Raw genomic sequence first — 16,073 nt, 5'->3', positions numbered from 1 at the left:
ATTGTATCTTAATAAAAATAATTTAAAGATAATGAAGGGAGATTTTAGTCTTAATTGCACAATGACAGAAGGGTTATACTAAAAATCTTATTTTATATACTATGCTTATCTTCTCTTGCTTTACTTTCTAAAAGATAACGATTAAATAAAAAACTGAAAGTATAAAAACAAAAAAGCCCCCAAAGACCTATGTCAGAGACCGCAGTTGGAAACACTACATTGTAGACCAGCACTATCCAGTGGAAATATAATGTGAGTTATATATGCAATTTTAAATGTTCTAAAGTAAAAAGAAACAAGTGAAACTAACTTTAATGTTTTGAAGACATACAAAGTATCTTTTCAATACATGACCAATATAAAATTATTAATAAGATTTTACATTCTTTCTTTCTTGCTAACTCTAAAATCTGATGTGCATTTCACACTTACAGCACATCCCAATTCGGACCGGTCCCATTTCAAGTCCTTGATAGCCACGTGTAGCAAGTGGTACCATATTGGACAGTTCAGATCTAGAATGATGGTCACTTCCCATTTGGGCCAGTTGTATTTTCCTCTTTGTATTTGCATGTACGATGAACAATTTAAAAAACCTCTAAATAATAAAGGGTTTGTGTGATTGGTTCCAGTGTCATTAAGAAGAGGCAAGCTGGAAAGACCACAGCCTCTTCCACAGCTGGGCTTGGGGAGAAGAACCTCAAGAGAGGTTCTACATTAGGGAGAAGGGTGAAGGGAGCCAGAGCACAAGGGTCCTTCAGGATGGGAGAAGGATTCACCCCAGAACAGCCAGGAGTGTTTCCTGACCGCCTTCCCGGGGGTCTCTCTGAGGGCAGGGAGGCCAGTGCCCACCTCGGCTGACAGTGTTTGCAGGATGCCACACAGTGACAAGAAAGCTGCAGCCAAGAAGGCCACCAGGACTGAACCCATCCTGGAAATGTGCACACAGGGGATGTCTCATCAATGCTGACTGAACAATTGCATCTCCCATTTAAGTGGAGGTCCAAAGGGAAAGCCCAAGAGACAGATTGTTTTTTTCTAAGTTACGCAGTTTGTTGCAACCCAAAGTTAGAAGAAAGTATTCAAGGGGCGCCTGGGTGGCTCAGTCGTGAAGCGTCTGCCTTCGGCTCAGGTCATGATCCTGGGGTCCTGGGATCGAGCCCCGCATCAGGCTCCTTGCTCACCGGGAAGCCTGCTTCTCCCTCTCCCACTCCCCCTGCTTGTGTTCCCTCTCTCACTGTGTCTCTCTCTGTCAAATAAATAAATAAAATATTTAAAAAAAAAAGAAGAAGAAGAAGAAAGTGTTCAAGACCTTCCTCGGTCAGCAGCGGGGAAAACTCTTTAAGTCTTAGTTTCTTCATCTGTCGGGCAGGTTAGAGCCTGCTTCAAGGGAGGCTGATGGCGGGATCAAGTGAGATGGTATAGATGGAAGCGGCTGAGTGCCTACTTACAGGCTACTGGGTGTAAGAGACTCTTCGATTTGTCTTGGGAAGGAAAAACGACTGCCTCATGACCAGGTATTATGTTTTGGCTACAGTACTTTAGACTGGCTTTGGGGCAGTGCCCCCTGGAAGCAGGAGGAGGGACTAACTAAACTTGACATCCTCCCTACATCTGGAATTTTCCAAGGCTGAAGCCTTGATTCTCTTTTTAAGTGCTAACAATTCCTTCCTCCCAAGACAAAAGGAAGCCAGGCACACGGTGCACATGAACGGATCTACTCCTGGGAGCCACAGTGATGAGGAGGCCGAGGTTTGGCCCGTTTGGCAGATATCCCATCAGGAACTTGATCCTCTAGAAAACAGCGTGTGTGACCTCATGTTCGCCTGGGCTGTGGACTGTGTCCCGGGAGTGACCATCGGTCCCGTCCCTTCCAGCGTCCAGGGGGTCTTTCCTCTCCTTTCGGAGTTTTGTTGCCCCCAGCTGGCTGTGAGTCTCAGCTGGGGGACAGTGTGCTAACGGTTCTATTTATCATCCTGTTTGGCTGGCTCCACCTCTCTGCGGATGGGTGCCAAGGGCCAAGGGAAGGAGCCTGTGCTCTGGGGATCTGTTTGGGCCCTTGGAAAATATATTTATTAGAAACCAAGTAAATGTCCAAATATAGACATATGGCTCAACCCAGCCATATGATGCACTATGCTAACATCCACTGAAAATGATGTTTAGGAAGAATTTTCAGTGACATGGGAAAATGACTACACTACGATAAGAAAAGAAAAAAAGGAGGAAACACAATTTATGTGCTTATGTGTGAGTGTATACAATGGCCTCAACCACAAAAGGAAAAGTTCCCACAGACACATACACCCCAAAAAACTGCCAGTGGCTACTATCTTAAGCTAATGAAACAGGATTGTTGGTTATTTTTTCCCTATGTTTTGTATATTGTCTATAACGAGCCTTATGACATTATACAGGTATCCTCCCCTTTACGAAAGTTTGCGTTGCGCCACTTTGCTTCCACGGGCCGGCATTGCTACCTGTTTTCGCTAACTGAAAGAAATCTGAAGCAGATTTTCCCTTCTCCAAAAAAAGGGGAAAAACAAAAGAGGTATTCAGCATTGGTTTTGCAGGGAGCCCTCACAGAGGCAGCACGCACCCCGAGCAGCAGCTAGAGGACCCCCCTACACCCCCCTGCGCCCTCCGCCAAACTCCCCCCACCAACTACACTCAGCACCTCAGCATCCAGTCCCCAGAGCTTTGAACTGTGTCTGTGAGCATCTGTGCAGCATCCAGTCCCCAGAGCTTTGAACCGTGTCTGTGAGCATCTGTGCTTTATCTCCATTTATTCTGTGCATCTGTTAACAAGATGTGTCCTAAGGTATCAGAAAAGCCTAAGAGAAGTTATTTTGGGGGTCTGGGAGTGCTCAAAAATTTTTCCATATAAATTGGTGGTAAGTGTTTCTTTGTTTTATGCCATTTCTGCTTGCAACAGGTTTCATAAGAAGGCCTTGTTTTTCAATAGTGGGGGAAACCCATAATTATAGGTTATTTTTTGAAGAAAGTCCATCTAGAAATAACACCTCTATGCTTATGTACCGCCCCCTGTTCCCGCCCTTAAGGCAAAGATTACAGACTGGAGGGAAAAATCTCCTTGACCACTGGAGTCTTCAGCACTCTGAGGTCATTATTAAACATCTTCTTGGTGATTTCGAATACATTATATTTTTCAGCGCAGTGAAGGACCAGAGACAGACAGGTTATCACTAAGTGGCGAGTGCAAGAGATGCCGTTGGATCAGTTGAGATGATTCATCTTGGGGAAACTTGGTAGAAGCAAGATGGCTCAATGTCATCCTTTCTCAACTGGGATTCCAGGAGAAAAATTAAGTCCTCAACACCTGAAGGCATCCATTGTATGTACTGCATTAATTTCTTTCTTATATATCTAGAATGGGACCTGCTATTTAGCATCTTTGGGAGAATTGAGGAAATAATCACTCCATTAATTTTCTGTAGGGCTTAATTCTCTTGCAGAACCCTGACTGAGAAAAGCTGATTGTCTACGGGGACCTAATCCCAGCCTCGCAGTTCTGGCTTCAGCAGGGCAAGTCTGTGTCTACATGGCCATGGAACTGGTATATCCAGACCTCCTGGGTCATCATACTCACATATCTGAACACTGGGCCTCCCAAAAGCATAGGCTCTATGAATCCCAAGACAGCTCTCCTGCTATGTGTGTGTGATCCAAAGAGATAATCTGCTTATAGCAAGTTCTCTAGAGAAGCCATATTACTTTTTTTCTAGACCTAGAGGCAAAAGGCTGAACTTCTCCGGATACTCCAGGGAAGTACTCAGATAATGGGAGCTGCTGGCCTTGGCTGGCTGTATACAGAACAAATTCTGTCAAATTCTTACTCTCCTCTTTAGGGTGTATCTGTGGCCCCAGAGATCATGGGCAAACTTGATCGGGTCAAGCTAAAAATGTCAGCCTATAATCTCAGATCCCTAGGGAGCTGGGAAAGAGAAGAACAAGGAAGGGAAATAATGGAAAAAGTTAAAAATGAATCCTTGAGGCCCATTCTGTCCTGAAAGGAAAATATGGCAATGACCCATCCCAACAATTCAGATTCCAGAGTGTAAACTTGTGGACTGATTTAATTGGTTGTTTACAGAAACTGGGAAAAAAGAGTCACTGCCAAATTGCCTTTCATTTGAGGATTTGGACATAAAAATTATATTTTCTTTTTATTATTATTATTTTTAAGTAAGCTCTACACCCAATATGGGGCTTGAACTCATGACCCAAATTCAAGAGTTGCATGCTCTACCAACTGAGCCAGCCAGGCACCCCCAACATCGCATTTTCAAATTATCTCAGAAGAGTTTAGATGAATTCATAACTCCTGCAGATTCAGTCAAGTATGACAAGAATGGCATTTGCAAACCATTTGTCCCTCATTCGCTCAACATTTACTGAGCCAGGCACTGTGCTCCCTGCTGGGGACACGGAGACTAGTAAGAGTGAGGCCTTGCTCTTAAGAAGTCAGGGGAAGGCACAGAAACAGGCTAAGCCGAAACAATGTGTTAGGTGTGTGTCCTGCAAAAAGTGACGGGAGCTGCGGACAGATGGTGCTTGGTGAACACAGGGGTGGAGCACACAATCCAGACTGGAGGGATCGGGGAAGTAGGAAGCTGTCACCTGAGCTGAGCCTTGAAAGAATCCAAGTTAGCGAGGCCCAGGGTGGGGCCAACATCCCAGTCAAAGGTGACGGTTGGTGCAAAGGCACAGAGGAAGCGTGGCACCGCTGGAGGACCAGTTGTCACGTGTAACTGTAGCAAAGGGTAAAAGTCAAGGAGAAGAATATTAGTAGCTACAGAGATCGGGAGGCGTTAGGTTGCCAAGGGCCTCCTAAGCCACACTAAGGAGGGTGAATTTGATCATGGAAGCTATGTTGAGCAACTGAAGGCTTTTACGCAGGACAGTGTCATGATCATGATTCTATTTTATAATAAGACACTGGCAGCTGTGAGGAGGAGGGATTGCAATGGGGGGGAGAAGGGAGACAGGGAGATCAGTTGGGAGGTCACAGCATTCTTAGGGCTGGTAAGTGATCTGGGTGACAGCAGAAGCACCACAGGGGGAGGGGTGGAGCCGAGAGGGGTGGCACAGGTAGAGGCAATAGGGTTCCACCACTGGGAGAGTCTGGGAACACCGAGAGGGCCCAGAGTTCTGACCTAGGTGTGCTTCCATTTACCCCAGTGTAGAATGCAGGAGGAAAGGCAGGCTGGGGGGTTGGGGTGGGGTGACTGTGATTAATTTATTTTTAGACTCGTTGAATCTGAGACACTTGAGGGGTCCAAAAAGCAAGTGAATGATCTAGAACTCAAATAGAGATCTAGGCGAGAGATTGAGACAGAGCATATGGGTGGTAGCTGAAACCGTGGGGTGGGATGAGGGTACCCACGAAGACGGCCTCGGGAGGGCAGGGCCCTGAAAAACAACAATAGTGAGGCGTTCAGAGGATGGGCTGCTCTCAGACGAGACAAGGCAGGAACAGCTAGAGAGAGAAGGAAAGCCAGGTAGCTGAGTGTGGTGTCTTGGCCCCAAGGGAAGTATTTCGAGAAGGAGAAAGTGGTGGAATACCACAGAGTAAACAAACAGGGTAAGGACTAAGAAAGCATCCCCTGGTGCACAACAAGGAGGTCCGCAGAGACCTGATGGAGGTTGAGGTCAGTGCAGGGGCGCGTGGTGTGAGAGCGAGTGTAGATCCGATTCCCTGCAGCTTCACTATGAAGGAAACGACAGAAGGTGGGAACTAGAGAGAAAGAGCCAGGGGGAAGGACAGTTGAAGGGGAAAGAGAGAGAGAGAGAGAGAGTCTGAGAGAAAACAGATGTTTACAGGAGCAAATGTTCCTGAGAAGACAGGAGCGAAAAGTGGGTGGGGGCATCAGCCTGGGACAGGAAGAGGGACATCTTTTCCATGAGATGAGAGAGTGGCGAACCCGGTGTGGGGCTTTATCCCAAGACCCCGGGATCATGACATGAGCTGAAGTCAGACACTTAACCCACTGAGCCAGCCAGGCGCCCCGAAGGGCAAATCTTAATAGTAGGGCTCAGCAGGACAGCCGGCAGGATGTGGCCAAAGGACTGGACAGCACTCTAGTTGCTCCCAGAGATGGACACCATTAGAAATGACGATGGTGGCCCCCACTTTATGATATGCCTACTGTTTGCAAATCACTGTCATGCACTTCTTCGAACTTTTGTACTCTTCAAATTAGGCAGTATCATTGTTATTTGCAGGTGAAGAAATGAAAAGTTCACTCTGCATTTTCTATGACCCAGCAATTCCACTCCTAGGTACATACCCAGCACAAATGAAGTCATAAGTGCACCAAAAGATGTACAAAAATGTTCACAGGAGCATTGTTTACAATAGCCCCAAACTGTAAAACAACCCAAAGTCCATTAACAGTGAAATGAATACATAGATGATGGCATGTTCATACAATGAAACACTCATGGAATACTCTACAGCGGTGAGAGCGGAAAAAAGGCTGCAGACAATGTGGTTGAATATCGCTAACATAAAGCTGAGTGAGAGAAGCAGAATACGGGGTGCCTGGGTGGCTCAGTCAGGTAAGCGTCTGTGTTCGGCTCAGGTCATGATCCTAGGGTCTTGGGATCTAGCCCTGCATCGGGCTTCCTGCTCAGCGGGAAGTCTGCTTCTCCCTCTCCCACTGCCCCTGCTTGTGTTCCCTCTCTCGCTGTGTTTCTCTCTGTCAAATAAATAAATAAAATCTTTAAAAAGAACAATTATCAAAAATAAATAAATACATAAATAAAAAGTAAAAACAATTATCGGGGGGCCTGGGCGACTCAGTCGGTTGAGTGTCTGCATTCAGCTCAGGTCGTGATCCTGGGCTCCCTGCTCAGCGGGGAGTCTGCTTCTCCCTCTCTCTCTACTTGCTGCTCCCCCTGCTTGTGTTCTCTCTCACTCTCTGTCAGAGAAATAAAATCTTAAAAAAAAGTAGAATACAAAAGAACACCTACTTTATGATTTTATATATATATATATATATATATATATATATATAAAATTTAGAAACAGGCAAGACTAACCTATGGGGTTGGAGTCAGGGTAGGGGTTCCTGTGGCAGGGAGGAAGGGGGTAGAGCTGGAGAGGAAGCAGAGGGTGGGTGGGGGTCCCGCAGTGCTGGCAACATTCTCCTTCTTATTCTCTCTCTCAGTCTCCTTCATTGGCCCCCTTCTCTTCTTCCGATGCCTAAATGTTGGGGTAATGGAGGGCATGGTCCTTGGCCCTCTGCTCTTCATCCACAACTTCTCCCTGCGTGATCTCTTCCAGGCCCATGGTTTTAACTATCATTTATATACTAATGGCTCCCACACGGAATCTCCAGCCCCACCACCCCACTGAGCTCCCAACTTGTGAGAATCCTCACCTTTGTGAGAATTCATGACACTCTACATTTGTGTTTTGGACACTTTTCTGTATGTGTTTTATATTTCAATAAAAACAAGGTGTTAGAAAAAAATCCATTATTGTCAAGTACAAAATGAGACTCAGAAAAGGCATTAAAGAACACAGCGAAAAGAAAGTAAAGCTTATAAATGTTCAATGTTTGTCTGAGGCCACGCAGCTAGGAGACAGTCAAGCAAGGAGTGAGCCCCAGGTGCCCCCCCGACTTGCCTTGCAAACCCAGGGCCGTCAGCTGTGTGCTGGGAAGGGACCTGTGCCCTCCCTCCTTCTCCTTGGGCACGGGTGGCCTTGGGGACAGAAGATGGATGCACTGGAGGTGAAAATCGACTGGATTTTCAAGGAGCTCTGGAGCTGGCTATTGTCTGTTGACTGTTCACGTGCCAGATGTACGATCCGGACGTGTTTTCGTGTTTTCTCTACCCCACCCAGGGAGCACTGAGCAGTTTTCTTGCAACCTGACGTTTAACCTCTGACTACTGTCACAGCCTTGTCAGTTTCTCCCCACTTCAGTCCAGCCCGTGTCCGGCCGCCAGGGGGATCCTCCTGGAGCAGCACCGTGCATGTGTCAACACAGACCAGACCAACCTCCTCTCCCCCTGACCACATTTAGCATCCTGCCTGCATCCTTGCCTGTCTCCACTGTCTTCCTTCCCAGGAGCAGAGGTGACCGCCTTCTGCCAAGGCCAACCCCTCCACTCCAGTGCATTCCATCTCTTTCCCTGCTTTTTCCAGTGCCATCGAGGGTTCCCTCTCTACTGAACCAACCCCCTTAGTATATAAACATGCTATCATATTCCATCTTAAAAAAAAAAAATTCCCCTTTGATTCCACATTTACTTCCAGCTGCCGCCCTGCTTCTTTGCTTCCCATTAGAACAAAACTGGGAAAAAAAACCCGAAGACACCTGTCTGTATTCTCTATCTCCAGTCCTCACGGACCATTCTCTCTCGAGTCCACTCTTCACTGCAGTGACCCCAATCTTGTCAAGGTCTCAGTGGCTTCCATCTTTCCAGTTACTACAGTCGATTCTCTGTTCTTACCTTATCAGACCTCTCAGCAAGAACAGAAACAGTGGAGACTCTCTCCTCCTATAAGGCCCCACTCCACTTGCTTTTGTGAAGCTGCTCTGAGCTTCTGCCCACCTCTCCCAGTCTCCTTCATTGGCCCCCTTCTCCTCTTCCAATGTTTAAATGTTGGGGTAATGGAGGGCATGGTCCTTGGCCCTCTGCTCTTCATCCACAGCTCCTCCCTACATAATCTCTTCCAGGATCATGGTTTTAAGTATCATTTATATACTAATGGCTCCCAGATGGAATCTCCAGCCCCACCACCCCACCGAGCTCCTGACTTGTATGTGCCCAGTCAATCCAACACTTGCTCTTTGATGTCGACCAAGCATCATGAACTTGTTCAGATCACAGTTCTTGATCTCCTCAAAACCACTCCTCTTCTGTTGTTTCCTACCTCAGTAAATGGCATCAAATCTAGCCAATAGCTCAGGCAGGCCTGGGCCCCCCACTCCTCTCTTTTCCCTGGTGAGTCAGCCAGTCCTGTCTGTGCTACCTTGGAGGTCTTTCCTAAATCTGACCACTTCTCCTCCGGTCACCCTGGGCCTCTTGCCTGAGCTACTGCACATGCTTCTAGCTGGGCCCCCTTCTCCCCCAGGCTTGCCCTCCTACCATCTATTCATCTGAATGCTGGCAGAGTGATGATGGATCCTTTTAAAAACCTAGATCAGATCACCTCTCTCCCCTGCTCACAACCTTCCAATGACATCTCACCACACTTGGAATAAAAATCCAAACTCCCTCTGCTGCACTATAAGGTCGTGCATTATGTGAGTCCCGCTGACTTCTGGGGCCTGATCTCCTCCAAACCCCCCACCCCCACCCCTGGCTCGCCCTGCTCCAGTTACACTGGCCTGGCTTTTCCTCAGACATACTAAACCTGCTCCCCTCCCCCGGCCTTTCTGTGTGCTGTGCCCTCTGCTTGGAAAGCTTTCTTCAGACCTTCCCATTGGCTGGCTCCTTCGGTCCGTTCCAGGCTCTGAGCTTGTCATCCCTGTGGCAGTGTCTTCCCTGACCACCTTATAGGAAATCGTCATAGACCTTCTCTTGAAAGTGCATTCTTCTCCTTTATGTGTATGTGACATATACGTTATATGTGATGTGCATGTGTTCTATGTGATCTATCTATTTAAGTACATGTATTCTCAGTCTCACCCATTAGAATAGAAGCGCCACGAGAGCAGGGACCCGGTCTCTTATTCACTACTCTGTGCCAGCATTCAGAAGCACCTAATGTGACGGAAACTTCCTAAACAGCTGGAGAATTAATGATTTAATGGAGTCCTCCTCCCTGCTTGTAGATACAAAACATAATTCCTGAAACCTGCCTAGGAAAAGGATGCTGAGAAGGGGGGGTGGAGGGAGGGGCAGTGAAGGAAGGGGATGAAATGCAAATTTAGGGTTTAGCCCTCACTACCAGGTTTCCAGCCCAGCACTCTGCGACCTGCTTTACAGATGTTATTTTGCTTAATGCTCACAACTCTCCTATGACTAGGTGTTATTTCCATTTTAAAGATGGGGAAACTCCGGCTCAGAGAGGTAAAGTAATTTGTTCGGGTTACATAGCCGGCCACCAGCAGAGCAGGATCGACATCCAGGTCTAGCTGGCCTCCAAAGACACTGCGCTCAGCACTAACTCAATACATGCTCAGCACTAACTCAATACATTCTGCCGCCAGGGCTTCACTGCAAGTTCTGCCCCGCCCCACCCAGGATGTTCCACCTGGCGGGGGAGGGGGGGCTCTGCCGGCCTGATCCGGCGGTCAGGGCTGGGGATGTGTGCACCTGCAGAGCCCGAGGGTCCTCCACGAGGGCAGTCAGATGAGGGGGTGGAGGCGTGTGGGAGCGGGAGGCCTAGCTGTCCTAAGCAGCACCCTACCATCCCTGCTGGTCTGGTCGTTTCTACAGCTGACCCCAGAGACGGGTGGAGCCAAATTGGTCCAAAGCAGCCTAGGCTTTTCTAAGTTCCTGGAAATTGCAGACAAGAATTCACTAGTCCCCAGCCCTCCTCCCAATCGCCCTTTACCCCACCTCTGAAGTGTTTCCAACCCAGTCACCCAGTGCAGGCCACTGAGCCTGGGGCATGAAATAAATTAGGCTCAAAGAAATCGAGAGAAGGGGGCCAGGCGGGAAGTCAGTAAATGAGCCTGCCTTTTTCCTTAAGCTAGCTCCTTGCCTCTCTTCCTCCCATGCTCTCCCTCCCTTTCTGCCATTCCCTCAATCCTGCTGACAGATTGTCTTTTAACCTCATAGGTATAATGTCCGAGGAAACTCGGGGAGGAGAAGTTCCTCACGATGGGCCAGACACTTTCAGTACCTCAGCCAATTTAATCCTCACAATAACCCTTCAAGATTGAGGTCATCTTCCCACTTGACAGTAAAGCAATGGGGCCTCCAGCAGCTATATGTTAACGAGATAGCATTAATAACGCCTCTGAGTCCAGAAGGTACTCAGGAAAGTTCTTCCTCTTCCTCAGGTAACATGCTCACCAGCTCCGACGGGGGCAGAAGCAGAATCACACCTGGTCCTGTTTGGTTCCAAACCCTTACAGGCTTTCTATTCCCCACATGGCCCGGGTCTAAGGGACCCCTTTAGGGGAACTGAGGCTCTGAATCCAGACCCCTTTTTTCTTTGCTGGTCATGCCAAAAGAGATCTAATAAAAAAGAAAGCACAGCCTGATCTGGAAAGGACTGTGTATTACGGTCCAGGATATTCTTGTTTATCCAACTTGGCAGACGTACGAATGTCGGCTTCTCTTGCCCCGCCCCACAGTCATTGTGCTTTTTTGCTGTCACTGCAGTGTGTGTGTGTATAGACTTTATGCATGTAGACTGTAGATCTCCAAGGACAGCGCCCTTGACCCCTCTGTCTTCGGTAGCTCTCCCAGTGCCCTTCCTCCGGGCTCTGCCTGCTGTGGGCCAGCTCTGGTATGCGGACGCCGTCTGATACAGGTCCTCCAGAGTCTCTTGGGGAGAAAGAGAGGCTGAGGGAGGGTAGCCAGGTTAGATGAGGATTTTGTCTCCACTCTGGGTGTCTGCTCAGACAGGCCTCTTCCTGCGTTGGTGTGGGGACCTGAAGCCCCCAGCCTACCAGACGCCCTTGGTCAGTGGGGCTCATACCCATGCCCTGACCATCTGCATCTCCCGCTCGCTGTGGGGACATCTCAGGTTTACATCTCCTCCTTGGTCCCATCTGGCCTGCCTCCCTCTGGCCACATGTCCCATCCACCCAAGCTCTTCTCCCTGCGGTCCTGCTGAGAAAAGTCGAGCACCAGGGGCGGTGCCGAGGGGGTGGGGAGCAGGCGCTGGGGACTTGCCGCTTAAAATCCATCCAATTGGATGGTCTATACACACAGAAGAAAATGTATGAAATATGAGTAAGAGCAACACTGAAAACAAACACCTGTGGATCCCACCACCTAGTTTAAGAAGTTGGTTAACTAGTTTTTTAAACTCTGGATGGAGGCACCTTTCAGACTCCAGGGAAAGATTTTTAAACTTGTCTAACCCTGACTGGGTATCTGCTGTCGCCTCCCTAGGTCTACAGGCCCCCCTCACCTCTTCTGCCCTCTCCACCCCAGGCTCCAGGGCTATTTTGGGTGTGTACCAGTCGGGGTTAATCTCCTTAATCGTTGAGCCGTGCTGCCCAGGGCACTCCTGATAGGGCCCAGCCCTCTGCAAAGGGTAATCAGAGGGTTGTGCTGCCGGCCTCGGGCCTGCCCGGCATCCCCATCCCAGTAGAGAAGCCATGGACACTGGGCCATGAGCTGGGCCTGGTAGGGGAGGGCACCCGCTAGGCTGGGTGAGCCAGAGACCCGAGGGGAAGGTCAGGAGGCTGGGTGACTGGCTAGTGGGGTGCTTCTGGTTAGCTTCTCAAGGGAGAACCTAAAAGAGCTTCCTCCACCCCCCAGTTCAGCTGCCCCTGCTTCTGGCTGGGTGGAGGTGCTAATCCCCAGCCCCTGGTAACACCAGGGAGAAGGACAGGGGAGGCAGGCTGGAGATTTTCTTTCCCACTGGGGAAGGAAAGAGAACACATGAGTTGACCTGCTGGGATCAGGTTCCTGAAACCTGAGCCAAGCACAAGGGTTTCACCCAACTGTTGGCCACACACCTGCCCGGGAGGGGGGCCTTGTCTTCTACCTGGGCAGAAGGAGAGTCCCAGAAGGACTAGGGTAGAACACACAGGCTGAGAGGTCTGTGCCTTTAAAGGGAGGGAGGGAAGCCAGGGGTCAGCTCTGCCAAGCCCCACCTCCCCCTCCTAACATTTCATTCAACAGAGCCTGAGGGCCCACCTCTGTGCTGGGCCCTATGTTAGTACTTGTCCACCAGAATCACACAAGCTGGTGAGGAAGACAGGTAAGAAAACAGGATGGGGTTGGTCCAGAGCGGCACTGGAGTGCTCAGATCAGACATGGTTCCTACACTTCCTACGCTTGCCCGGCAGTCAGGGAAGACTACACGGAGGAAGTGGTGCCTGAGACCTTGAAGGAGGCACAGGGGTGGGCTGGGGAGAGGAGTATTCAGGAAGCAGGGGGTAAACCAATCTAGGACAGCCCTGGAGTATTCTATCCAGTGTGGGAGGTGCTGCCCGAGGCCCCTTGCCCAGTCTACACCCACCCAGCACGATAGCCAGAGTATGAATCTTGGGACTCCTCCTCCCCCGGAGAAACCAGAACTTAAGACCCAAACCCGGCCTGCCTCCACTCTCAGTTTCTGTCTAAAAAAACAAACCAACCTTTTGTTACGGAAAATGTCAAGCATACACACAAAAGTAGAGAGAACCATGTAACGGGCACACGTGCAGACCCATCGCCCAGCTTCCACAATTATCAACTGGTGGACAATATTAGTTCATCTATCCCCCTACCACTCCCCTTGCCCACATTATTTTAAAGCAAATGCCCTAATCCTATCAGTTTTCCCCATAAATATTTCAGGATTTGTGTCTAAAAAGGCAAGGTATATCCATAATACCGTTATCCCACCCAAAAGGAATTAACAAAAATTCCTAATGCCATCCAATATCTTGGCAGGACTTACTTCCCTAATCCACACTTGATTCTAAGAGTTTGAATCCTGAGGCCACGCTTGGTTTTACTATTTATGTTCCCAGTCCTGGGGGCAGGGACGAGCATTCAGCCAGGCTGGACGATGTGATAACCTGCTGCTCCTACGGCAACATAGGACTTTGTGGTCTGAGCCCCGTCACACCTCCGTGGGGGTTCTGTACATGTGTGTCTTGTGATCCTAATTAGATGATAAACTCCTCAGGACGGGGGCTGGCATGACTGCCCTTTTTTGTACCCTGGTGAGGCAGAGAGAAGGAAGCATTGTCCTTAAAGCCTGGGGTGGTGGGGAGGTACTTGTTGCTGTGTGAACTTAGGGCACTTACTCAACTTCTCTGAGCCTCAATTTTCTGCTCTGTATCATGGCGATAAACGTACCTATCTCCCAAGAAGTGTGAGGTTTAAATAAAGGAAGAGGTGAATATGCTTCACCTACAGAAGATTCTCAGTAAATGGTCACCTTGCTGCACTTCCCAGAGTCGAGTTACTGTTTTGACTAACTTCCAGTCAGTTCCTTACAGGGAGCAAATGCCGCTAGCCATGAGAGCTACTGCCAGTCCAGCGGCCTGGAGCGGCTCTGTGTCTGTGGTGTCAAAGGCCCCCCAGCCTGTGCATCCAGGGTTCCTTTGTTTATTGTTTACTTTGACCCCTAAGTTGAGCAGACAGGCTTGGCTTGCTCAGCCCTCAGAGGACTGACGGAAGGGAGGGGCTGGGCAGGGGGAGACAGCAATGAATTAATAATTGCATAGCTGCCATTTATTGTGCATTTATTATAAGCCAAGTCCTGTGCTAAGTGCTTTTCACTATTGTCCTCTCCGTTTTTTACAAAAATCCTACGGGCTGGATACTGTGTAGCTGAGGGAAGGGAGGCGACTGGGTAACTTGTAAGTTACTTATTTATACTATTCGGAAGAGACGCTGGTACTCAAACCAGGCTTTCCTGGCACTTAAACAAGTTCTTAATCCCACACTTACTAGCTTGCTAATGGTGCTAAAGAAGTCATTTTGTAGGGTTCATTGCCATTCATCCAGACTTACAGAGATGACTTCTGCTCATGGCTCGGGATCACCCAGAACTCCACCCAGGCACTCTGCTGACATATGCCCTTGGACTGGATGAGGAAGAACGGGGACAGCCTATCCCTCCAAGGGAAAAATGGCCCTGACGCCATCTTCTCATGCTGAAGGTGTACACACACACACACACACACACACACACACACACACACACAAACACACACACACCCTCCATGCCCTGACTCGGACTCTGTCTGCAGAAACAAGCGTGCACCTGGCAGGGGTGAGGGGGTGGGACCAGGAAGGCGAGGCTTGCCATGGTTTCAGTTGGCTAAGGACAAAGCCTCTTGAGAATGCAATTTCCAAGGAGCCTGAGAGTCCCTCACACTCTCCATAGCCTAAGCATCTTGCTTGGGGATTAAGAATGTTCTGCATTTGCCTTTAGCCTCAGGACTATCCTTCTGCATACCAGAAGCCACTGGGCACGGGGTCTGGGGACTAGCAGTGAGGCCAGAGCAGGGCCGGGCTCCAGAGTGAAAGTCGGGGGTCCAAGTGGGGGATTTACAGAGATGCCAAAGCCTTGGGCATGCTGCGTGGCTTTCCCTAGATGTCCTGTTAGCTGTCTTGAAGTACCAGGCCCTCACAGGGAGTGCCCTATATCCTCTCATCTTTTCCATAAATGTTCTAGTATCCTTTCATCATTATCCGAGTGGCGATCACCTTGCGCACAGGGTAATGAATTTCTGAGCCTTCTGACTCCCCTCACTCCCAACTTCTGGGGGAAGCCTTGAACATGGGCCCAGGGTGGTAGGGGTGGAGACAGAGGTCCAGCTCCTCTACCTCACTTTCCTTCATCCCTCCTTCCCCCACCCCTTCACTCAAGGAGCCAGGGCTCTGTCCGCAAACGTGCTCCTTGACTAGGGTCCGGCACAATCTCCGACCCAGCCAGACATGTCACAGAAATTCCAGGAGATACTATGGCCTTTCTCATTTCCTTTGGGAGAATGAACACATCATGTGAAGCGCTGGGTCTTGGTTTCCATAGAAGTAAAACAAAGGACAAGAACTGAGACTGAACTTCCTCATGCAAGAATCCACAAGGACAAGAGACGTGGCCAGTAAGAACCGGCTCACAGACAGAGGACAGTTTCCCCACTAACCCCTCTCTACAGTGGACAAGGGGCTCTACGAGTCACGCTCAGGTGGAGGCTAGCCTAGTTTGTCCCAAGAAAACTCACATATGAACACATGATGAATAAAGGACTCCTCCATGCCAAGCCAGGAAAACAAAAAGCAGGTCTTGCTTAAGCCCATCCTAGAAGTCAGCAGATGTTTCCAAAATGGCCCTCCTTGACTGGCCCCTCCTCTGTCCCCTCCTCAAGGCAAAACCCTGCTGGGAACTATCTTTATCCCCCTAGCAAAGGGACCTTGCTGGCTTGTATGACCAAAAGGAGGGGATACTCCCTCAAGATGCTCCT

At 49.1% G+C, this 16,073-nt stretch overlaps 1 protein-coding gene across 2 annotated transcripts in view; it reads right to left on the bottom strand.

Annotated features, from left to right (window-relative positions):
* LMOD1 (leiomodin 1) overlaps nucleotides 1-16,073 on the bottom strand; it is a 40,304-nt gene that overhangs the window by 23,175 nt on the left and 1,056 nt on the right. The window contains exon 1 of one of the 2 annotated variants that reach the window (XM_027609745.1): nucleotides 15,834-15,922. The exons of the other annotated variant lie outside the window; for it this stretch is intronic. Within the exon in view, the coding sequence (XP_027465546.1) occupies nucleotides 15,834-15,845 (12 nt within the window). The 5' untranslated portion in view covers nucleotides 15,846-15,922. Of the gene's footprint in view, nucleotides 1-15,833; nucleotides 15,923-16,073 lie in introns of those variants that run through there. 2 annotated transcript variants of the gene reach the window in all.

Source organism: Zalophus californianus, chromosome 10 (genome assembly GCF_009762305.2).
Source record: "Zalophus californianus isolate mZalCal1 chromosome 10, mZalCal1.pri.v2, whole genome shotgun sequence".
NCBI classification, from domain to species: Eukaryota; Metazoa; Chordata; class Mammalia; order Carnivora; family Otariidae; genus Zalophus; species Zalophus californianus.
The sequence above is the reverse complement of the archived record's forward strand: the minus strand, read 5'-3'. Positions and strand labels throughout refer to the sequence as shown.